At 40.9% G+C, this 19,801-nt stretch overlaps 1 protein-coding gene across 1 annotated transcript; it reads right to left on the bottom strand.

Moving 5' to 3' along the window:
• Window positions 1–847: 847 nt before the first annotated feature.
• On the bottom strand, window positions 848–19,397 carry ipo7 (importin 7). Its single transcript, XM_086106876.1, has 25 exons — window positions 19,177–19,397; window positions 17,358–17,439; window positions 14,369–14,522; window positions 12,998–13,156; window positions 12,773–12,929; window positions 11,564–11,653; window positions 11,371–11,465; window positions 11,213–11,297; window positions 10,977–11,111; window positions 10,571–10,670; window positions 10,397–10,473; window positions 10,152–10,268; window positions 9,660–9,749; window positions 9,338–9,503; window positions 9,075–9,235; window positions 8,320–8,448; window positions 6,719–6,785; window positions 6,427–6,552; window positions 6,199–6,296; window positions 6,020–6,115; window positions 5,692–5,912; window positions 4,694–4,902; window positions 3,235–3,441; window positions 3,026–3,142; window positions 848–1,898 (listed from the first exon to the last, which is right to left on the bottom strand). The coding sequence occupies exons 1-25, from the start codon at window positions 19,258–19,260 to the stop codon at window positions 1,801–1,803; spliced, it is 3,120 nt and encodes a 1,039-aa protein (XP_085963002.1). The 5' UTR covers window positions 19,261–19,397; the 3' UTR covers window positions 848–1,800.
• Between the last annotated feature and the right edge of the window lie 404 nt (window positions 19,398–19,801).

The following is a 19,801-nucleotide window of genomic DNA, read 5'->3' as shown; positions in this document are numbered from 1 at the left end:
TGACTTGGGGCATTATTTTAGTAAGGTCATAAAATGTGAAATGCGGACCATCACTGCATAAATGTTAAGAAACACTGCTTTAGATTGTTTTATCTCAGGTTGCGTGCTTACTATAATTTACACACCAAGTGCATGCTTTGTGTAATACAATGCACTATTTGACATTTCGGAGGAAGAAATTATCCTCCAATTCTGAATGGCCATTTGTAGGTCCAATCAAACGAATCAGATCCATTAATTCACTCAACACATGAAGATACTTTTGAGAGAGCAAATTCCTACCCAATTTCTCCATTCAAAGTGGATTCTTACTTATTTCTGAAAACCTTTAATTTGGGCTTTAAAAGCTACAATAAAAATGGCGCGAATGTGATGAAACATGCAGTGTATCTATATGGAAATATGACATTCTACTGTGAATTACATAAATAACATTTGGCCTAAGATTATGTGGGATGCACCTATATTATCCTTTTTGAGCAGAGTACTTAAGTACTGTTTTACCGGATATACCAAATAAACAAGTGCTATAGTTTTACAATTTTTAGCAGTCTATGGAATGGAGGAGGTACAGCAAGTCCGAAAACTGGTTATTGGGACAGGTGTATCAGTTGTCAAAAGAATGGACATTAATTTGTGTTCATGCCAAGGTCGCTATTGATGAAAAACAGATGCTGTGGGATAATCATTGGCCATAGATCCTTTTTAATTATTTCAAATACTAGTGAGCATTATTTTTCAAAGTCAAACTGATACTTGCTATATTTGTGCCAGTGGGTGTATAATACAAAAAAAAACCCCAACCATGATCGCATAATGAAAGTAATGAAACGCGGTGGGACATACATTCCCTTAGCTTTGTTTTTAATATGTTGTTATATAGATGGTTCATCCATACACCAACCAAATGCTTGAGACCTTTATGTAAAGTCCAATTGTACATGCTTCAGTAATGTAATCAACTGTACTTTTCGGTGCTCACAAACACCTGTCCTCTTAGCCATACTGAACACCAAGAACATTCTCCTCTAGCAGAATTTTTTTCCGAGTTGCCCCCCCAATCCCGGATCCGCTCTGTATGCAGACAAGCAGCTGTGGCAACAAACTTACAGCTGAGTTCATTTTAAATAGTCTTCAATTCTTAAAAAAAATTGCAGTCTGATACAGAAGGCTAGGAGACCTGAACAATATGAAAGTGCTAGTCATTAATTTACAGAGATCAGGCATCGCATAGCGCTGTGAAGTATCCAATATGCTACATATGAATACAGCTGTTGACACCTTATAAATGCCTCTGGTTGCTTTTCAAGGCTACTTGAAAAACCAATAACCTTGGCTTGTATGTACATAAACCGGACCGTTTATGCTGAAAACAACAGATCACCACTACCAGAGGTATAATCTTTTTACGGCCATGTGGCCAAGACAGTGATAATGTAATATTTAGTCCCATTATCAATTTCAAGGTTAATCCTCCAATTTTGTTTCAGTGGGGAGAAAAAAAAAAATTACAGAAAAGAGTTGTCATCGTGACAGCCCTCTTCACTGGACTCCAGAAGACAGTGTTGCTCAGAGCATTTCCTCTTGCATCGTGCTCAAGTTCTTGGTTTGTTTTCCCCAGCCATTGGTTGCATTTTGGTTGCTCTCCCGCATCTTCTCGTGCTATTTCCCCCGTTTGATAAGATTGAAGAATGACTGAGAAGAACCAGTTCTGGAACCACTACTTAAGGGAACAACACAAGCTTTTTTTTTCACTTCACTACAATCAGTCACAGAGTAATAAAAAGTAGAGATGGTGACTCAATTCATTCCAGGAGTGGTGCCTCCGAAGTCAAAACTAGGTGGCACCACCGGCGCTGTGAACCTGTATCCGCCATGTTTCTCGATCATCCTGGATTCTGAAAGTTGAAAGGAGAAAGCGTAGTTACAACAAGGTGTTATTTCCTATTAAACGGGCATGTGCGCAACCCACGGTTCGGTTCGTATCTCCATTTTCGGTTTGGTACACATTTGACTTATTGGGAAGGATCAATTATGTCTTGTTGAGTTAAAAGTGAAAGAATGAGATCAAAAAGTATTCTCAAAGAATTATTAATTACTATTACTGTGGGGGGGGTTTTCATCGGAAATATATCTGACAGCTATGCAAGCAGTGTCAAGTGATATGCAGAAAATGTCTTCCATTGGATGACAAAAGGTTGATATATGCCTTCAAGTTTCAAGTCACAAGTTACTGAAAAAGGGTGTGTGCGCACACACGTGTGGAAATCAAGCGACACAAAACTTCAGTCGAGTCAAGTCATTACTTTGTTCAAGCTCGCTGAAACACAAGTCACACGTTACATCTTACTCAGCACAACACATAAGTTGCAGTGATCAAATATTTTCACTTGTCAACAAAAGAGAACATTTACATCTCTAAACGAACAACTAAGAATATGAATTAAAGAAATGTAAATAATATTAGAAAAATTAATTTTTTTTAACATTTGTTGGAGTGTTCTCAGTAATGTCAAGTATATTATACATGTTATACAGCACAATCATCACTCTAAAAAGAGCGCAAGTTAAGCAAGTCTCATATGATGGGAAACGACAGATATTTGTATTTAAAGCGAGTTCATGCACGAAATGGTCCAGTGGGAAATCTGTTTTAGGCATGTATGCTGGTCTCGCTGTCATCCTGGTCTGTTATGAGAGTCATGAAAGACACTCCTCAGTCTCTCTAGGTTCCTGGCGGGTGTGTGGCAAATGTTCGCAGCACAAGCAAGGAAATAGTACAAAAAATAAAATAAAAAAGAGCAACTACGAGGAGCCTCCACAAACATGCATCTTGGCTATCATTAGCTCAACTGGACGCCCCAATTCGCACCATATTAACTCTACTCAGAGTGCGGGTGTGAGTGTGAAGCACAGTGGGCTCCCTGTCATTGGCACTTTGCACTGCCGGGCGGTGTCGTGTGCCTGCGATACATAATAAATGCGAAATCTCCTTATAACGACTGGAAACCAACTGCACACTCACCATGTGCTGCCCGTCTCTGGTCTGCAAGTGTGCCAATGTCAAGAAGCTGTTTCCCTTGTTCTTCATCAAGTACTTGAGTTAGTGCTTGGTACCACGCCGGGTCACGCGTCTGGATACCTGCGGAAGAGTGCCGATCATTCAAATGTGACGCATGCAACTTACAGGGAGTGAAAGCGATACTGCTCATTGCATTTGAGTGGCTGCCTTACTCTGTAGTATGGCTTTAAAGATCTGGTACTCATCCACCAAGTTGTCTTCATCGTCTACAGCAGTAGTGTAGCCCTCGAGTGCAGTCTCCTCCGCATCGTCTTCCTCCCAGTCTTCGTCGTCTCCGTCCTCTCCTGCCTGCTTGGCAAGCATCTCCAGGTATTCCTGACCTTCCTCGTCAATGTCGTCCTCATCGCTGCCCAGCTCAGCTACAAACGGAACAAAGGTTGAAAACATCGCTCGAAACACCAAAGCGCTCTCCAGACGTACAGCAATTAGGGATGCACCGATACCAGTATTGGTGCAGATACAGCACGTCTTGTTCTTGTAAAAGTAAATTGAGTAACAAAATCTCTTTTTAATCAAACATTAATTTTTTAAATAGTAATTTTGACATAAAATATCATGAATTTAAAACAAATGAGCCTAGGAGGTTTGAACACAAAATACAAGGTATAATATTTAACTAGTGAAGTATAAATAATACAAACAATGAAGCATGACAAATAAAGTGTGGATGAAAAGTTATTTGTAATTAATCGCACAAGGAAGCAAGTAAAACCAGTTAGACAAAGAATGAAGATACATGGTATTAGTGTTTGTCTTCATTTCCTTGGGCCGTTTTTCATGAATGCAAAGGGCTGTCACATGCAGAGTTCGAACCCATCTTCGATTGAACGCTCGTAAAAAAAAAAAAAAAAAAGTTTCACATTAATCATTTGAATGTACTCGACGCAATGTGCAATGTTCATTACATATAATTATAAATATCGGTCTAAGGTAGATGCCAATTTGTGCGGAAATGAAGAATATTGGCGCTGATGGAATACATTTGCTCACAGGTTTGGCTTCGTGTGGCCCAGTCCCAAATGGGCCATGGCCCGGTAGCGGTCCGCGGACTCCTACCGTTTTATATCACAATGGTTTTCATAATAATAATATTTCATACAACAATGTGTTTAGTTATATTTATGAATTATGGATACGGTTGCGCAAAAGGTGTATTTTTTTTCTCAAATGTCCATTATGAATTACATTGCATGGTAAAATCCATTTTGCCCAAGCCTTATAGGCCATACTTAAAAACAAAAATATGCAAATAACCCGATGTGGTAGAAAAAAACCCCGAAAGAAATGTTTTTAAAATCGGCATCAAAAATTTGTTTAGGGACACAAAGCCATCTGTGATTTTGATTTGCCGAGAACCAGTGTAATCGGTCTATCCTTATCCCAGGCATATATTATTATAACACTGCGAAAAATTAAGTTATATTCCAGCAGCTTTGTCGTGATGTTGTTCTGTGCATTTTCATCAAACAGACTTGGCATTATCAATTGCCGGTACTCTATCAGCATGTACTCGAATGCAAGTACTTGTAGTCTTACTGTCTGAAAACAGTGCGATTGGGTTCATCCCTAGCTAGCAATAGGCCAACGAAAACCCTCATAGTCAAATCATACCATGCTCATCATCATCATCCTCGTCGTCGTCGTCATCGTCATCCTCATTTTCGTGCTCTGCTCGGCATGCGTACGCCCTCTTGAGGCCACTGAAGAGCAGGATGGCTGCTGGAAGAAGCTGACCGCCAACTTGGTTGATGACCTGGGGCCTGTGTTCCAGGTCAATGAGAGCACAGAGGCCCAGGATGCACATCTTCCTGTCGTGGAGGCTGTTTACAAAACAAAACAACAACCAAAAAAAATCTAGACACTATTTATGTAGACCGAGCTTGAAATGAGAAGATTTCAGATTACCTATGTGTCCCACAGAACATCCTCCAAACACTAATGCCATACCAATTCAAACATTTACTGTACTGTTAGTCTTCATTAGTTCCACAACTAACCGGAGCCTTTTCCAGCTGACTATGAGCGAGAGGTGCGGTTCACTGGAGAGATAGCCAGTCAATCTCAGGGCACGCATGGGCTAATAACGTCAAAATTATCCGTCATTTAGTCTTAAATTAACCAAAGACGCATGTTTTTGACAAGTGGGAGGAAAACTGAAAACCTGGTAAAATCCCAGACAATCACAAGGAGAACACAGACAGGAAAATGTTTCAGCAGGGATTTGAACCCTTGAATTACCCGACTGAGACACAGTGCTGCTATTTATGTTTTTTAACATTTAAAAAAAAAAAAAAAAAAAAAAAAAAAAAACATTGTAGGTTTTCCACTGTAGGGTACCTGCTTGGATCCAGCATTTTATGTCAGTTTTCATGAATTAATTTTAGATTTTTTTAAGCGGAATTGAATGCTTCAGTTTCAACAGCAACAGTAGAAGAGGTGGTGATTGAACATTGTCAATTTTTCTTATTTAATTTCATGAGATTGACTAATAAAGTCTGTATCCGCTTTGCTTATATTCCTTTTTGTCATGTTAACCCCCTGAAACACCTGGCAGCCGGTCAACTATGCGAGGTGTATTACCGTATTCTTGCTGTGGAAAGAAGGCTTACCCAAGGAAGCAGTCGACATCTTTGAGCCACTGCGTGATGAAGTGGTTCGTGATTGGCTCTGTGTTATTGGGGAATCGCAGATTCTCCAAAGTGTTGAGGAGCAAAGGTGGACTGTAGTAAAGTGCGGCAATGGCCACCTGCAAGCACATCGTCCTCAGCTCACTGGTCTTCACCTCCCGTGTCAAACGCTCCAGTGCCGCAGCCACAAACAAGGGCACAACCTGTAATTGCACGCAAAAAAAAATACTTGGGGTGGTATATGCATTGTGTAGATTAATCTTTGGTACTGTGAATCTCATATATAATCATGAGCTGTACATAAACTTACCTGGTCAATCCCTCGACCTTTGCACTGCAGAATGATTACTTCTAGAAGCTTGGCTGCATGGCACTCGGGATCTTCACCTGGATCACCTGTCAGGATCTTGGTGGGGTCAAAAACAATTGGCAACCTTCTGTTAACAACACACGCTGCTTCTGAACATTAAGTAGCTTGCAGCGTATTACCTTTTTGCACATGTCATACATGATTTCCAGATATTTGGTGTCCGAGAGGAGGGTGTCTGTGTCAACTGTTACATAGTTGTGAAGGAGCGGCATCATGTCTGGAATTGAAATTAAATGTTAGTCACACAAAACTGGTGGCAACCATGGGGACGTTTACAACAGGGAACCCAGTGTGGATCTGGAGTATCGGTGTGCATTGACAGGAGGTGCTTGTTCGAGGGTGTGAACCTGTGAAGTAGTCAAATCCATCCTGTTGGAAGACTTCATACACCAGTGGAAGGAGCTGCCACATTTGTGGTGACACCTGCTGGCAAGTCAAGCTGTGAGCCAATGACAGGATCTCCTCGTAAAACTCTGGAAAATGTTAAGTAACAAAATGAAAACGGGTCTCTACATTCTTCACTTTAGCTCTATTTCTCTCTCTCTCTCTCTCTCACACCAAGCATGCATTTGCCATTAAGCGTTGAAAGCAAAGCCCAGACAGAATGTGGTTGATCAGGAAGAACTGGCCACAACTTACCCATTACGTGTTGTTGCAGCACGGTGACAATCACCTGCCAACAGATGCCCTCCAGCTGCTGTGTGATCTGCGCAAGGTTAGAAGGCAATTGGTGTCAAATCAACACATGAGGTGCTTTAAAAACCCCGTGGCCTGCAGGTACACATCATGTACACCTGACATGCATTGTGTTGCAAAAACAAATGCATGACATGCTTTTTTTTGTTTTGTTTTGCAACACAACGCATGTCAGGTGTACATGATGTGTACTTGCAGGGCACGAGGTTTAAGTCACACTTTGGAACATTTTGTCATAAGAGAAGCTTGCATACAAATATTGCATCAGGCATTTGATTTATTTTTTTAATTCTGGCCACGTAACATGTAGCATTAAAAAGGCTATTTACAAGTTCATTATTCGTTGATTTGTAAACCACTGTAATGACTAACTAATGGTTGGACATGGCTGTGTTGAAGTACTCTTGATTTGAGATTAGCAGAGGTTTTGAGTAGAAGATAAAGGGTGAGAAGTAAATCTCAGGTTGTTTTATCGATTATGAGGGACAGATTATGTCAACATATCGGACATCCGACAAGCCTAAGCGCCTCACATCCAAATAGAGTATGCATGTGAATGGTATAAACAGCGTGTGTGGCCATAGGTAGAAGAAAGTGTGTTATGACTGGGGAAAAACAAGATTTATGCAGTTCAAAGAGTGAATGAAGAATGCCTTGTTTATTTTATTTTTTAATGGGGGAGGGGGTCAACTTGATGCTGGCAGCAAGTCAGTGCCCCTTCAGATCACATTTCTAAATAACACATTTAGGGGTGTTCCAATCAGGGTTTTATACCACAGATTGGTGTTGGAGTACAACGGTGTAATCGATTATCCTGTTAGTTTATCTGATTAATTTACACACATACGCACGCACCTTGTTTTGTTCAGTGTTAGAAATGTATGTTTTTGGTGAAACCAAGCAGTGTTATGCTGCTCATGACTAAAGAGTGGAAAGTGCAATGAAAAGCTTTTTTCTTGATTAAAGAGTAGTATTCTTTTGGAAGGTTGGCTCTTTAATTTGTCACAGCACTCAATTTTCTGCAGCACTTTGAAAGATCAGTCATAAACTGCTTTTAAAGGCTGGCAAACTCAGACAATAGCTGCCAGTGAATGAGCTGATACAAATTTGCACTCATATGAACATCAGATGCTACTTTTGAAGCAGGTGTGAGAACATTTTTAAGTTCTGGGATGAACTTTAAAATGTTCTCACACCAGGTGGGGCACAAAAAGCTGAGAACCACTGCTTTAAAACATGCATGTAATGTATTGCAACACTTGGTGAGAGAAACCTTGATGAAACAGTCACATTTTTTTTCTGGAGCACAAGGCTTTGTAACATCTAACAGCATAGACATACCTGAATTATTTGTATCTACTGCCTGAATAAGTGTTTAGAACATAGTGAGAAAAGAACATGTTCCAAGGAGTTGGTGGGCGGCTGAATTGTGTTGGCAGAAAGGCGACAGTAAACCAGAGGAAGTGGGACCAAGAGAAGACAGGCGTGCGTGTGTCTTTGTGTGATAATGTGTAGGCAGCCTGCTCAGAGGCTTTGCTGCTTACCTCTTTGTGGTCCTCCACCACACTCAACAAGGTGTCAATAGTGTTGAGGATGCCCATAGCCGTCACAGCTTTGTCATCTCCTCCCTCCTCATCAGGCCCAGTCTGAATTACCTGGTTGAATGTCATAGCCTGCCAGAGAGCAAACAACAGATTTGTGATCATTTCTGTGCAGTACATTTCACACACAATCTGTGACTGGGGGAGTGTGGGGCTTTAAAAGTGACTTGGGAGCCAGTGAATTACAATGCACCGTTGATTGTTGTGAGCTCAGGTTAAAGCCTGACTGGTTAATGGTTCGCCAACGTTATGTACTGTCGAGTGCCTTGACCATTGGAGAGGATATTACAATAATTTTTAACTAGCGAGGGTGGACTATATTATATTAGCTGAAATATAGTTTGTGTAGACATTCTGTCTGTGACTCATTCTGATTTTGAATGGACACAGTGCTCTTTTTTTTAAGTGTGAAAATATCCCAAACTTTAGACATTTGTATGCACTCTTTCCTCCTGGCAAACTGTGGTGGCGCCAATTTATTTCTACATTGAAAGATGCAATAGTCTGCCATTCACATGAGTTAAGGAAAAATGATCACTTTGAAACTTCGAGGCAGATTTTTCTTCAACTTTTTTTCTGCAATTGAATTTTTCCCAAAGTTATTCGATTAATTGTTTCATAATTAATTACCGCATAAACTCAACCTGAAAGTCAATCATGTCCACAAGCTTAAAAAAAAAAACACAGCAGATGCTTACCAGGTGCTGAGTCATCTCTACTGCAATGGGCGTGACCTCCTCGCTGTATTCACAGATCATTTTCTGTATGACGTTGGTGAGGTCATCGTTTTCCGTCTCCCTGACAATATGCAGCAATGCCTGCATTACCGGCCGAATGAAGGGGGTTACGTATTCTTTGGCTGAGGGAAGAAAAACAAAATACAGTGCCACAAGAGGTCAGGGGGGGCCTTAATTACTCCCAAATTATATACATGAGTCGTAGAAGCGGCATCTGTGATCACCTTTGTCCTGGTTGCTGACGAGAACCTGCAAGGCAATGGCAGCCTCCACCTTTACTGGCATCTCATTATCATTGATCAAACAGAGGCGGGTCAGCTCCAGAGCATTTTGGAGGTTCTGGTCACTTTTGAACTTCACCTCACAGAAATATTGTATCACCCAGCATGCCTACAATGAGGTTTAGCAGGTAGGTATAAAACGTAAAAAAAAGGGATACACACAAAATAATGTCACAGAGAAAATTCAAAATGACAGTTTGAGATTTCATTTATAATTTTTCACAACTATTAATGCACAAACCAAACTGTTCAGTTTATCACTTACTCTGGCTCTCATGTAGCCCAGGTCACTGCGGAACAGGGGGAAGACATAATTCTGCAGCATGAACTCCATCTGGTCCTTATAAACCTTTTTCTATGAAAGGGGTGTGGGGGATCAAGTCATCATTTTACTCAAGGCAAAACACTTCACCGTGAAAATGTCAATCCAAAAAAAACTGTATGAAATCAAACCCTAAATTACAATAACATGTACTTAAGGGAATAGTTAATGATAGGGATTCTGAGAAAATAAATATTTTATCGGAGGAAAAGATGTTTGGCAAAGTAAAATGATTATAAAATGAAACTTTATAGAGCCTTCAACATCAGTATACAGTATCAGATACTGTATCCGATACTTTGCTAAGAATCCACATTTCCAGTTTTGTAACCATAATTTGTCGACTATGAAATAAGCTGTGTCAGGGTGAGAACGCTTGCCAACGATCTTGTCAGGGCCAGTCAGTTTTAAAAGATGGGATGAGATGCGATTTACCTTGAGCAGGATCTCTGCCAGGGAGCCTATCATGTGGAGGGCACCGTCTTTTTTCCTGGGATCAGTGACAGGATCAGTGAGAATCTGGTAGCAGAAGCCCATTGTCTTTTGCAGCACCTTAACAGAATGAAACAAATGCTCATATTACTGCCAAAGAGGGTTATGATGGGTTTCATTTAGCCTTTACAACTACTGAACATTCATCAACTAAAATCATCAGGGGAAAAAAAGGAAGATTAACTGACCTCCTTTCGTTTCTTGCAGGCAGTAAAGAGGAGCGTCTGGGCGGCTGTCGTAGGAGAAATGAAGTCCTCGAATACATCTGAAGTGGACAAACGTGATTGAATTGAACGAATTCCTCATCAGTGAGTTCATAAATTTCTTAAGGAACGACCCTGCCTGTCATCTCCTTTGCTTACCAAACTTCATGCGAATGTATTCATAGGGGTCCTCTTGCCAGCGCTCCGCATCTGCATCTGTGTAGCACATGAGAGGGAAAACCACATCCTGAATGATGCCCTGTAAGACAAAGACAGAAGTCAGAATCAGGGCAGCATGAGGAGAGAAAGTACACAAACTTCCCTGTTTATTGTCTCCATTTTCTGTCCGAGCATTGCAAATATTTTTGATCATGGGCACATTTGCACACAAATGAATGAGCAAAAGATCCACTTTATGTTCAATAAATTGTGTCGATGAAATTCTTAGTTTCTTCCAATGCCAATCTACAATTGTTAATATTCTGTTGTCTGAGCATTTTTCTTTTATGATATAGCAAAGACTTTCCAAACCAAGAATCAAAACGGCTTCACGTTGATGGCCTACCTGAATGTGTGGTTTGAGGTTTTTCCATGTGAGAGCATGGGCTATCCCCTGGTTAATGTAGTTGAGCGTCTGCTGGAGTACTCGGGGAGCCACATATTGCTTTTCCTTGTACTGTAACAAGACTTTCAGCAGCACCTAAAAGCAGAGGAACGAACAAATGGCTTGAAGATCACTTGCAATCCAGCGTTTGGCCAGCGAGACATAGCATACAGTACGTTACAGCTCCTAATCCATACCTGCTGAGCTGCCACTGCATATTCCTTGAGGAAAAGTTCCGCAAACTCTGTGTACTCTTTGGTAGTGTTGCCTGGGCTTCCGTATCTACAAATTAAATTAACTTTTAGTGTTTGAACGTGACATCAATTACATGTTAAGACTGCGATGAGATCTGTACCTTTCGAATAGCCTAGCTAAGATGTGAAGGGCCCACTTCTTACACTTCCACCAAGGAAGCTCAGGACGCTCCTCTTCTTCAACCTGCAATGTCTCCTGAACCAAAAACAGCCAAGCCAGTGGATGAAGAGGATATACGTATGTGCAAGAGATCATTTGTCATTTTAAAGCGACACGGCGACTCAAGCTCTCACCGGGGGGACATCTCTATCTACTACGGTCTTGAGAATCTCCATCCATTCTGTCAGGTTTTGTCTGTTGATGAGTTCCAGTGGGAGGTTATACTGTACAGAGGAAAGAAAAGTCACAAATACTTCTCACACAGATTTTAATCAAATCGGTTTGTCATAGACCACTCTTTAACAATGCACGTTAAAGTATGATAATTTTCCAGCACTTTATAGTTGCAGCAGTAGCCCTAGCTCTAAAATGGCTAGTTATTAGTTTACAACAATATGAACATATGAAGCCACAAAAAACTTTTCAAAAGCAGAGGCGGACAATGCATATGCTTCATGGAGAGGTTTATGAGTATAGATATTAATATTCTGCCGAGCGTGTGGTCAAATTGTTTAGATTGAATGCTTCAGCTGAACAGAGAGAATATGTATGTAAAATACAAAAAAGAAAAAATCTGCAATAAATGACACCATTCACGGTTTACAACAGGAGTAGATGGAAGTATAATGCAAAACAATCTCTAGTCCCACCACCCCAGTGACTATAATTTTTGACTTGCAGTATATTACCGCGGCGTGCCTACATGAGTTGCGGCAGAAAGTACAACAATGGACCAAGTCATTAGTGTTGTTAAGCAACGGAGGGGAATCCCACATTGTACATTTTGTTTAGAAGCAAAGTTTGTGGCATCAGTTAGCTTTCCACAGTTCGTCCTAACGAAGGCCTCTTCACTATTTTGTGGGAAAAAGCTGGTTGTTATAATGAAGACTATGTTATTAAGGTGATCATTGGAAACAAAATCGAAAAATGTGAACTTCGAAATGTGAACATGGTATGTTGAAAAGCGGTTCCACTACATTAAAAAAATGCATGTATTTATTGTACTCTAATGGAGGCTCTCCCCATCTTTTGTAGGAAATGTACTTCTTGGAGGCGTATCACACCTTACTCAAGAATCTTCAGGCTTTTTCATTTTCAATGGATGGGCTTCAGTTATCTGCTAATTTTTACTCTTCTTGAGCGAGCCCAGTCTCTAAAATATTCATCATTGTTACAACAAGTCCAATGATCGTGATTTATTTCTGTGAGAAATAATGGGGCTCCATGTGATTATTACTCTTCTCAAAAATGTATGTCCGTGTGTTTGTAGTTACAATAGAATATAAATTCGAGCTTTCAAAACTCAGCCCTTTCACAGGGCCCAAGCACCAATGTGGCGTTACCTGGAAAAGGGCATAGAGGATTTTGAAGATCTGTTTCTGTACGAGTACAGAGTCGGTGGAGTGATCTGGGAGGAGCCGGATGAAACGGTCTTTCAACATGGGCATGAAGATGTGCATGGCAGCGACCAAGGGCTGACGTTCCTCAGGCTTCTTGTATCTGTTCGATATGGAGAAGTCAGCCTCAAGCATGACAGTTGCTTCCCATCTGATGGTACCCTGACTCACTCATAATTTTTCACCAGCTGGTAAAGGCAAAGCAAGATGCCAAGCCAACCTCCACTGTTGTCGGAGTGAAGGTAAAAGCCAATTTTGTCCACAATGGTTGTCCATTTAGCGGGGTAGTCGTGCTTGATCATGTGGTGGATACACGTTGTCAACTGGACCCTGTCCGAAGTAAAAAGAGATAGGTCCAATGCAGAGGTTCCAGAATATTAGACATTTGAAACTTCAGACCTCCTAGTAGGAAACGTCACAAAGTAGGAGCTCCCACATCCCACTGCATCCACCCTCCACAGAGATGCAGTAGTCTGACAAAAACACTTGTGTTGAACTATGAACTATACTAGGACTGCAGCTATTGAATATTTTCAGAATGGGTTGACTTAACAGACAAAAATGTATTCTGCATTTTTAAAAATCAACGTGCATGAGGGGCAGAAATTTTGGTCTTCACGTTCTCCAGTAGCATCTGTGACTTTGAGGTGTATGGATATAAAGGGCTGAGTGCCTGGTGAGTGACGTAGGCGTCAGCAAATGAAACTTTAAAATTTGCTGGCTGTTGACTTGCTGCGCGATGAGTGACTCGGCAGGAGGTGTGGTCATCAGCAGCTTGCGTATGATGATCCCATTAATAATAATAATAACAATAATCTTAAAAAGAGAACTACAGGTAAATTAGATAAAACTAGATTATTGGCACAAATGTACATCATACGTCAGCATTATTACTGTTTACACATGTGGATGATCAAAAGACGACTTTTGATTGCTGCTTTGGTCTGGTGGATGCACACTAGCCGGTAGCGGCTAAACTGCTCTTTCTACTTGAGCAGGCTGTGGAAAGCGCTCACATTTTCATGCTTTCCAAATCATCATTTGGTGGTATTTGTTCAAATAATTCAACAGGATTGTTGGAATGCCCGTTTTTGAGGATATACCTTGCACATTGGCTTAACTCACTCGATGTCGCTCTGGAGATAATCTCAAGACGAGCGATGATGAGGAACTTCTCTTGTCAAATTAGCTCATGGATGCCCATCAGCTGCGCGTTTAGCTGCATGTTTGGACATTGCTTGCTATATCTATTAATTTCTGTTTACTTCTTCAACTTGCATACAAAAGTAGAGACGGAGAGGCCAGACTGTGATTGGCTGCTGTCACGCACATTTTCGCAGCGTCTGATCGTGTATATGTTCACAGCTGCTCATCGTAATATCAGGATTCTTGATTATATAATCGCATAGCCCTACTTATGGCGCCCTTTGGAAGATGATAGGGACGGTGGGTTTTAGGCCAGCTGTACCTAGGACCAAATTACCATGACCAGTTTTTGGGGACCAATGCAATATATAATAAAACAGATGCGTGTGTAGTCACCTGATGCGCTCAGGTGAGTGGATGATTGCCTCCACTATGGTGTCTCGAATGAATTGTCTGTCTTCATCAGGGATGTTGTTGACAGGTGTCTCTGTGGAAGAACCATCTCCACCACACCAGTGCTGAGTTATCATGTTCTTAAGGTAAATAACACCTATATTGAAAGGGATTTTAAAAAAACTGTTAGGAGGCAGGACAATGCTTAAACATGTGTGCAAACACCTAGATATAGATACGTAAACAATACTTTTCATCTCGCCGTCCCGTGGATTGAAAGACCTTTAATCTGTGTTTTATTTTGAACGTGACACACAGATGGTATCATGGTATATTATGTGCACGGGGTGGGGGTTGGTCTCTGTGGCAAAGTATGAGGTAATGGGGGTGGGGGCGTTGTAAATGGAGTGGCGCATGAGAGGCAGACATTAGAAAGCGGGCAAATACCAACAGTGTTGGTCCGGTAGAAATCAGCCTACCACAAAAAAAATTACAAAAATAAAACAATTTAAAGTGACTGTCGTGTTCTTGTTTCTTATTATTATTCTTATGATTGCAGTATTGACGGATTTATTGATTGAAGTTGTATGCCCTTTTCTCAAAAATGTTCTGCACATTGATCATGGAAAAAAAAACTTTTAAAAATGCTATTAGATCCAAACTCATTTTACACAATGACTGAAAACAGTATTAATCGTGAAATGAGTTGTAAACACTTCCTTGTCCTGGCTACTCTGCACAGTATCCATCCATCCCTCTCTCAACTCCTGTTTCCATGCCACTTGGGGTGTCCCAATCTGATAGCGGCCAAAAGGATGGTATCGGATTATATTGGTCTACATGCAAAATCTTCAATATTAATACTCATATACCAGCAGTCCAGATCGGTGCTATTGAACGGTCTGCGGCTGGATGGATGTAAGTCTTGAGGAGCCGACGATGAGAAGAAAGGAGCGTTAGCGCGGAGCGCCGATGCGGATTTGGAACTGGGAGTCGCGGCTTGGAGTTTGAAGCGGATTACGTGGGACAGGAGAAGTGAACTAATCTCTTTTCGTCAATGGACGCTACAGCTTCGTGTTTGCTTTCAAAACTTGGCTTGTAGCAGACGTGTGCACATTTTCAGCATGCCGTCTCTGATCCACTGGTGAAAGGACACTTTGATCCTCTCCTCTTTCATCTATAACTGCTTCAGACAACAAAGTGTATGCAGAAAAGTGGTGAAGATTGCACAACTGTCTGTGTCCTATGTGTTGTGTTGTGTTATTCATGTTATTTTGACTTCAAAATGGCGCCGCGTGAGTGGCTGCCTTTCCAGCAGCTCCTATATTTTGTTGTTCTACTTCTTCCTTTCATAACTTTGCTGCTGTGAATTGGGAATTTCTCCATTGCGAGACTAATGGTTTTCTTATCTTATCTTTCCGGTCTCCATTCCTGCTCTTATATCCAGCAGCATGAATGCAAAAAAAAAAAAAAAAAAAAAAAAAAAAAAAAGATTTGGAATGTACTGAATTACACTTGTATTGTTATTTTGCACCTCAAAGAGTATAATTTGTTTTCCATCCATCCATTGCCCGAACCTCTTATTCTCATGGGGGTCATGGGAGCGCTGGAGTTTGTCCCAGCTGTCTTTGGGCAGTAGGCGGGGGACACCCTGAACTGGTTGTCAGCCAATTACAGGGCACCCGGACAAACAACCATTTACACTCACACCTAGGAAAACTTTTGTGTTGTCAATTAACCTACCATGCATGTTTTCAGAATGTGGGCGGAAAACGGAGTACCTGGAGAAAACTCACATATACAGTATTGACTTTATTGGGGTTATTTATTTCACATTTATTTTAGTCAAGTATAGTCAGTATTATGGGCATGTTTGAAGGTGAATTGATGCAAAGCACTTTTTTGGGAATAAATGCGCCAGATTTTCTTATACCTAGTGTTGCTGACTATTCTCATTATCAGACAGTACTCTAGGCTGCAATCTCGGAATTGTATCAGAAGTGACAAACTTGTATCGGGACCCTCCTACATGCCACTACTGTACTGCGCGATAACAGTGCTTCCCGGAAGAGTTGTACTAACCACACAAATATACTAAATCCTAAATAGATAATTGTATCCATTGAGGACAGTTTTAATCTGGAACGAATATTCTAATTATAAATTTGTAATAAGGGAAAAACTGCTTCAAACATAAAACTTTAGGGGGTCACGTTATTTTGGACTGTGTTTGTAGCTGCATGGACCTACACAAGCCAATAAGTAACAATGTGAATTTATTGTTTACAACTGAAAAGATCAAATGCACTCAAACTGAGGATTGCCTCATTCTGTGTTAAAACTTATTCGGGCAAGTCCATCAAATTGGTGCCATTTGCAACCCAAGGCAATTACTTGAAAATATATTTTTAAAGCATCATGCACATTAATATGTACTGTTTAAAGTTAGCCTTCAATTCAAACAATCCATAAAGAGTTTCAGTACACAAAAAAATATAACACCCATTTTTATGTCTGTCATCAAATTGTGAGTGCCGAGTTTATTTTGAGAGTTACAAAAAGCAATTCTCGCTGATTTGGTGGAATGGCCCATATAATTTAAATAGATTTTTATATTTGAGAAAAATCAGATGCACCCTCTTTTCTTCCAAATGCATTGTCGAGGTATCGGATTGGAACTCTGACTCAGACTCGGGTGCTTCAAAAAAAAAGTGTGATTGGCACACCCCTACAAATGAGGAGGTTGCAGATTTAATTTATATTTTACAGGATCTCCTGTATAACCTACTGCTTCATACTGAATTCAACTGCAAATAAATGGCTTCTAAAATCTTCCCACATGAATTAGTAGTGCTTGAAATAGTGGTAATAGTAACACCTCAACTTCTCTCATTTCTTTTTTACTCACCCCATTACTTTTTAGTTTAGGTTTAATCCATAGTGTTATATTAAACAGTTGACAGAGAAGATAAATATTGTACTAAACACTCACCTGCTTGCCTAACTGGCAAATCCAGTTGATCAGTCATGGTGATGCGCAGCAGAGTGGATAAAAAGTTGACCTGGGTGTGACCCTGTACATCAGAAATGGAAATAACTTATTACATACAAAGAAAGAGGCACTTCTATCGCCATCAAGCATGCATCCATCTTGTTTACCACATATGCACACTCGGATCACGGTTGTGCTGGACCCTATCCCAGTTGAAACCACGCAAACGGCTGAGTACATTATGGACTGGTTGCCAGCCAATCGCAGTGTATACAGAGAGACAAGGCAGTGGATATGGACAAACACCCATTCAGTCACTGATGAATCTGTGATGTGTAGGTGGCACAGCACAGCTAAAGTTGGTTTGTATATTTCATTTAAGAACATCCATGACCTAAATGTGTACAATTATCCTCTGACATGATGAAACCCATGTTCTACATTACCCTTAAATTGTACTGCTAACTCAGTCACCTGGCCATCTTCCATTTAAAAAAAAAAAAAAAAAAAAAAAAAAAAACGGCCCATGACTAAGCACATGTCTGTATTTAGAAACCATGCACTTGAGCAGGACTCCATCCTCCCCCAGACAACGTGCTTTTCGCTAGCTGCACAACTTGATGACAAGTATAGAATTTCTACCAGCACAATGACAAATTTGGACCTGCTGCCAGCTGCATTATGGACACCATCACAGCTACAGTGAATCACAACCATGTTTAAAAATGGCTCTTCAGTTTACAGGGAAACACGTAACTGATATTTGACAGCAAAATCTGAGCTACATTAGCACGTCCAATAGTTCAAGTAAGGTTCTGTTACTCCAAGCTGCGACTCCCAGTTCTATTATGTTTTAGGTTTTTAATAATATTGCTTCATTCAGTATCCAAACATTAAAATGCATCAAGAAAATTGGTACTGGTTATCACACGTCTACGTTTTATGACATTTGTTTTCCGTTCATACGGGTATTAAAGTTATTTTTTAATATCGTGGCAACACGACGACAGCAAAGGAGTGTAAACAAGTTGGTTTCGTTACGCAACTCCCCACACAAATACTAAAATATGGAACGAACCTAAAGAACGAAATTTGTTTATAGACTTTATTATCAACAGTGTGGGAAGCAAACGTGGGTTTTAAAACAACAGAGGAGCCAAGGTTTTTTCTCCCCGAAGCAATGGGTGTCGCTAACCTGTCGTCAACCCTACTTCGGTCAAACATATACCAAGACATTCACCAAATAAATTGTTATTTTAACATGTCGTCGTGCCTAATGAGTATCGAAGGTACTGGCTGTATCTGGCGAATATAAACTATGTCGACGTTGACTCGATTTGTCATTGCTACTAGGCTTGTCAGTGACACGTGAGCAGCAGCTAAGAAACCCCTACTAATTTAGCTCATAGTTAGCCCAATAGCCCCCGGTTCTCTTCGATGCGCTAAATGGCGACTGTTTCCTCGATTTTTTTTACATTTTGTTCACGCGATTTACTTTTAACTACACGTGTGCGTGCTAAGCTAACATGTCTTTTGAAGGGGGGGGGGCAAGACGAGGCGGCTAGGTTAGCAATATTAGCCGCACAGCTGGCTCATTGAGCTGGCGATGAACGAAAAACACAAAACAACATGACTGAGATTTAAGGCGACCTGCCATTCGCTTCCGAGGTGTCACTAAAGAGTGAATTGTAACAGTGGGTCGGTTACGGTAACAAAGTCCATCCTGTGCAATCGTATCATCCTGATGTTATGAGCCGAGGCCCGATGTGAGACCGCGCCATCATCAGCCACGAAAAAAGCCCAAGTTGGAAACCTTTACCTCGCTGAGTTGTCTCTCCGCCGCCTCTCGCAGGTTGGGGTCCATGGTGCCCCGGAGGGCCTCGACCAAAACCTCGGGATCCATCGCTGCGTCGGGGGGAAAAACCAAAACGTGCTTGCTTGGCTCGGATTGAGGCTATTTCAGATGTCTTATCAACTCCCAGGCACTGCGCACATGGACGCACAGCTCTCCGGTTACCCGGCGCGAAAGGAAGAAGCGAATGAAGTACCCGGATAGATCAGCGCCAAATGTGTACGACCAATTTCCGGCTGCGGCCGCGCGCCTATGGGACTTGTAGTTTTTGTATAATTGCCAAAAAATATTTTCAAATAATCAAGGTTTTACATGTTTTCCCCTCATTTAAGACCAACAAATTATTGCACGAAACAATATTCAGGTTTTGGCAATCCAAACACATGTTTTATCTGTGTATACTAATCGCCCATAATCCTAAAAATGTGTTCTTCTAACGGATGACGGTTGGTCACGATGAGTAGGCTGGTGTCGGAAAGTGCGCGATCGCACAAAAGGAGATGACAAATACCAAATGTCAAAGGAAATGATGTAACATCTTTTATGATGACATTGTAAAGTGTCTTGTGAAAACACTAGATGACACCTTGAG

The sequence above is a fragment of the Hippocampus guttulatus genome, chromosome 3, assembly GCF_054856545.1.
Source record: "Hippocampus guttulatus isolate MCC_2025c chromosome 3, RoL_Hgut_1.0, whole genome shotgun sequence".
Classification (NCBI taxonomy): Eukaryota; Metazoa; Chordata; class Actinopteri; order Syngnathiformes; family Syngnathidae; genus Hippocampus; species Hippocampus guttulatus.
Note: the sequence above shows the minus strand (reverse complement) of the source record. Positions and strands in the feature narration are given on the sequence as shown.

Bases quoted from the DNA above. Each gene is read 5' to 3' on its own strand.
- ipo7 (XM_086106876.1), bottom strand. From the start codon at position 19,260: ATGGATCCCGAGGTTTTGGTCGAGGCCCTCCGGGGCACCATGGACCCC. The intron at 12,930-12,997 runs GTGAGTCAGGGT...CATATCGAACAG, and splicing joins CAGCTGGTGAAAAATTATGA to ATACAAGAAGCCTGAGGAAC. The intron at 10,671-10,976 runs GTAGGCCATCAA...TTTGTCTTACAG, and splicing joins ACCTCAAACCACACATTCAG to GGCATCATTCAGGATGTGGT.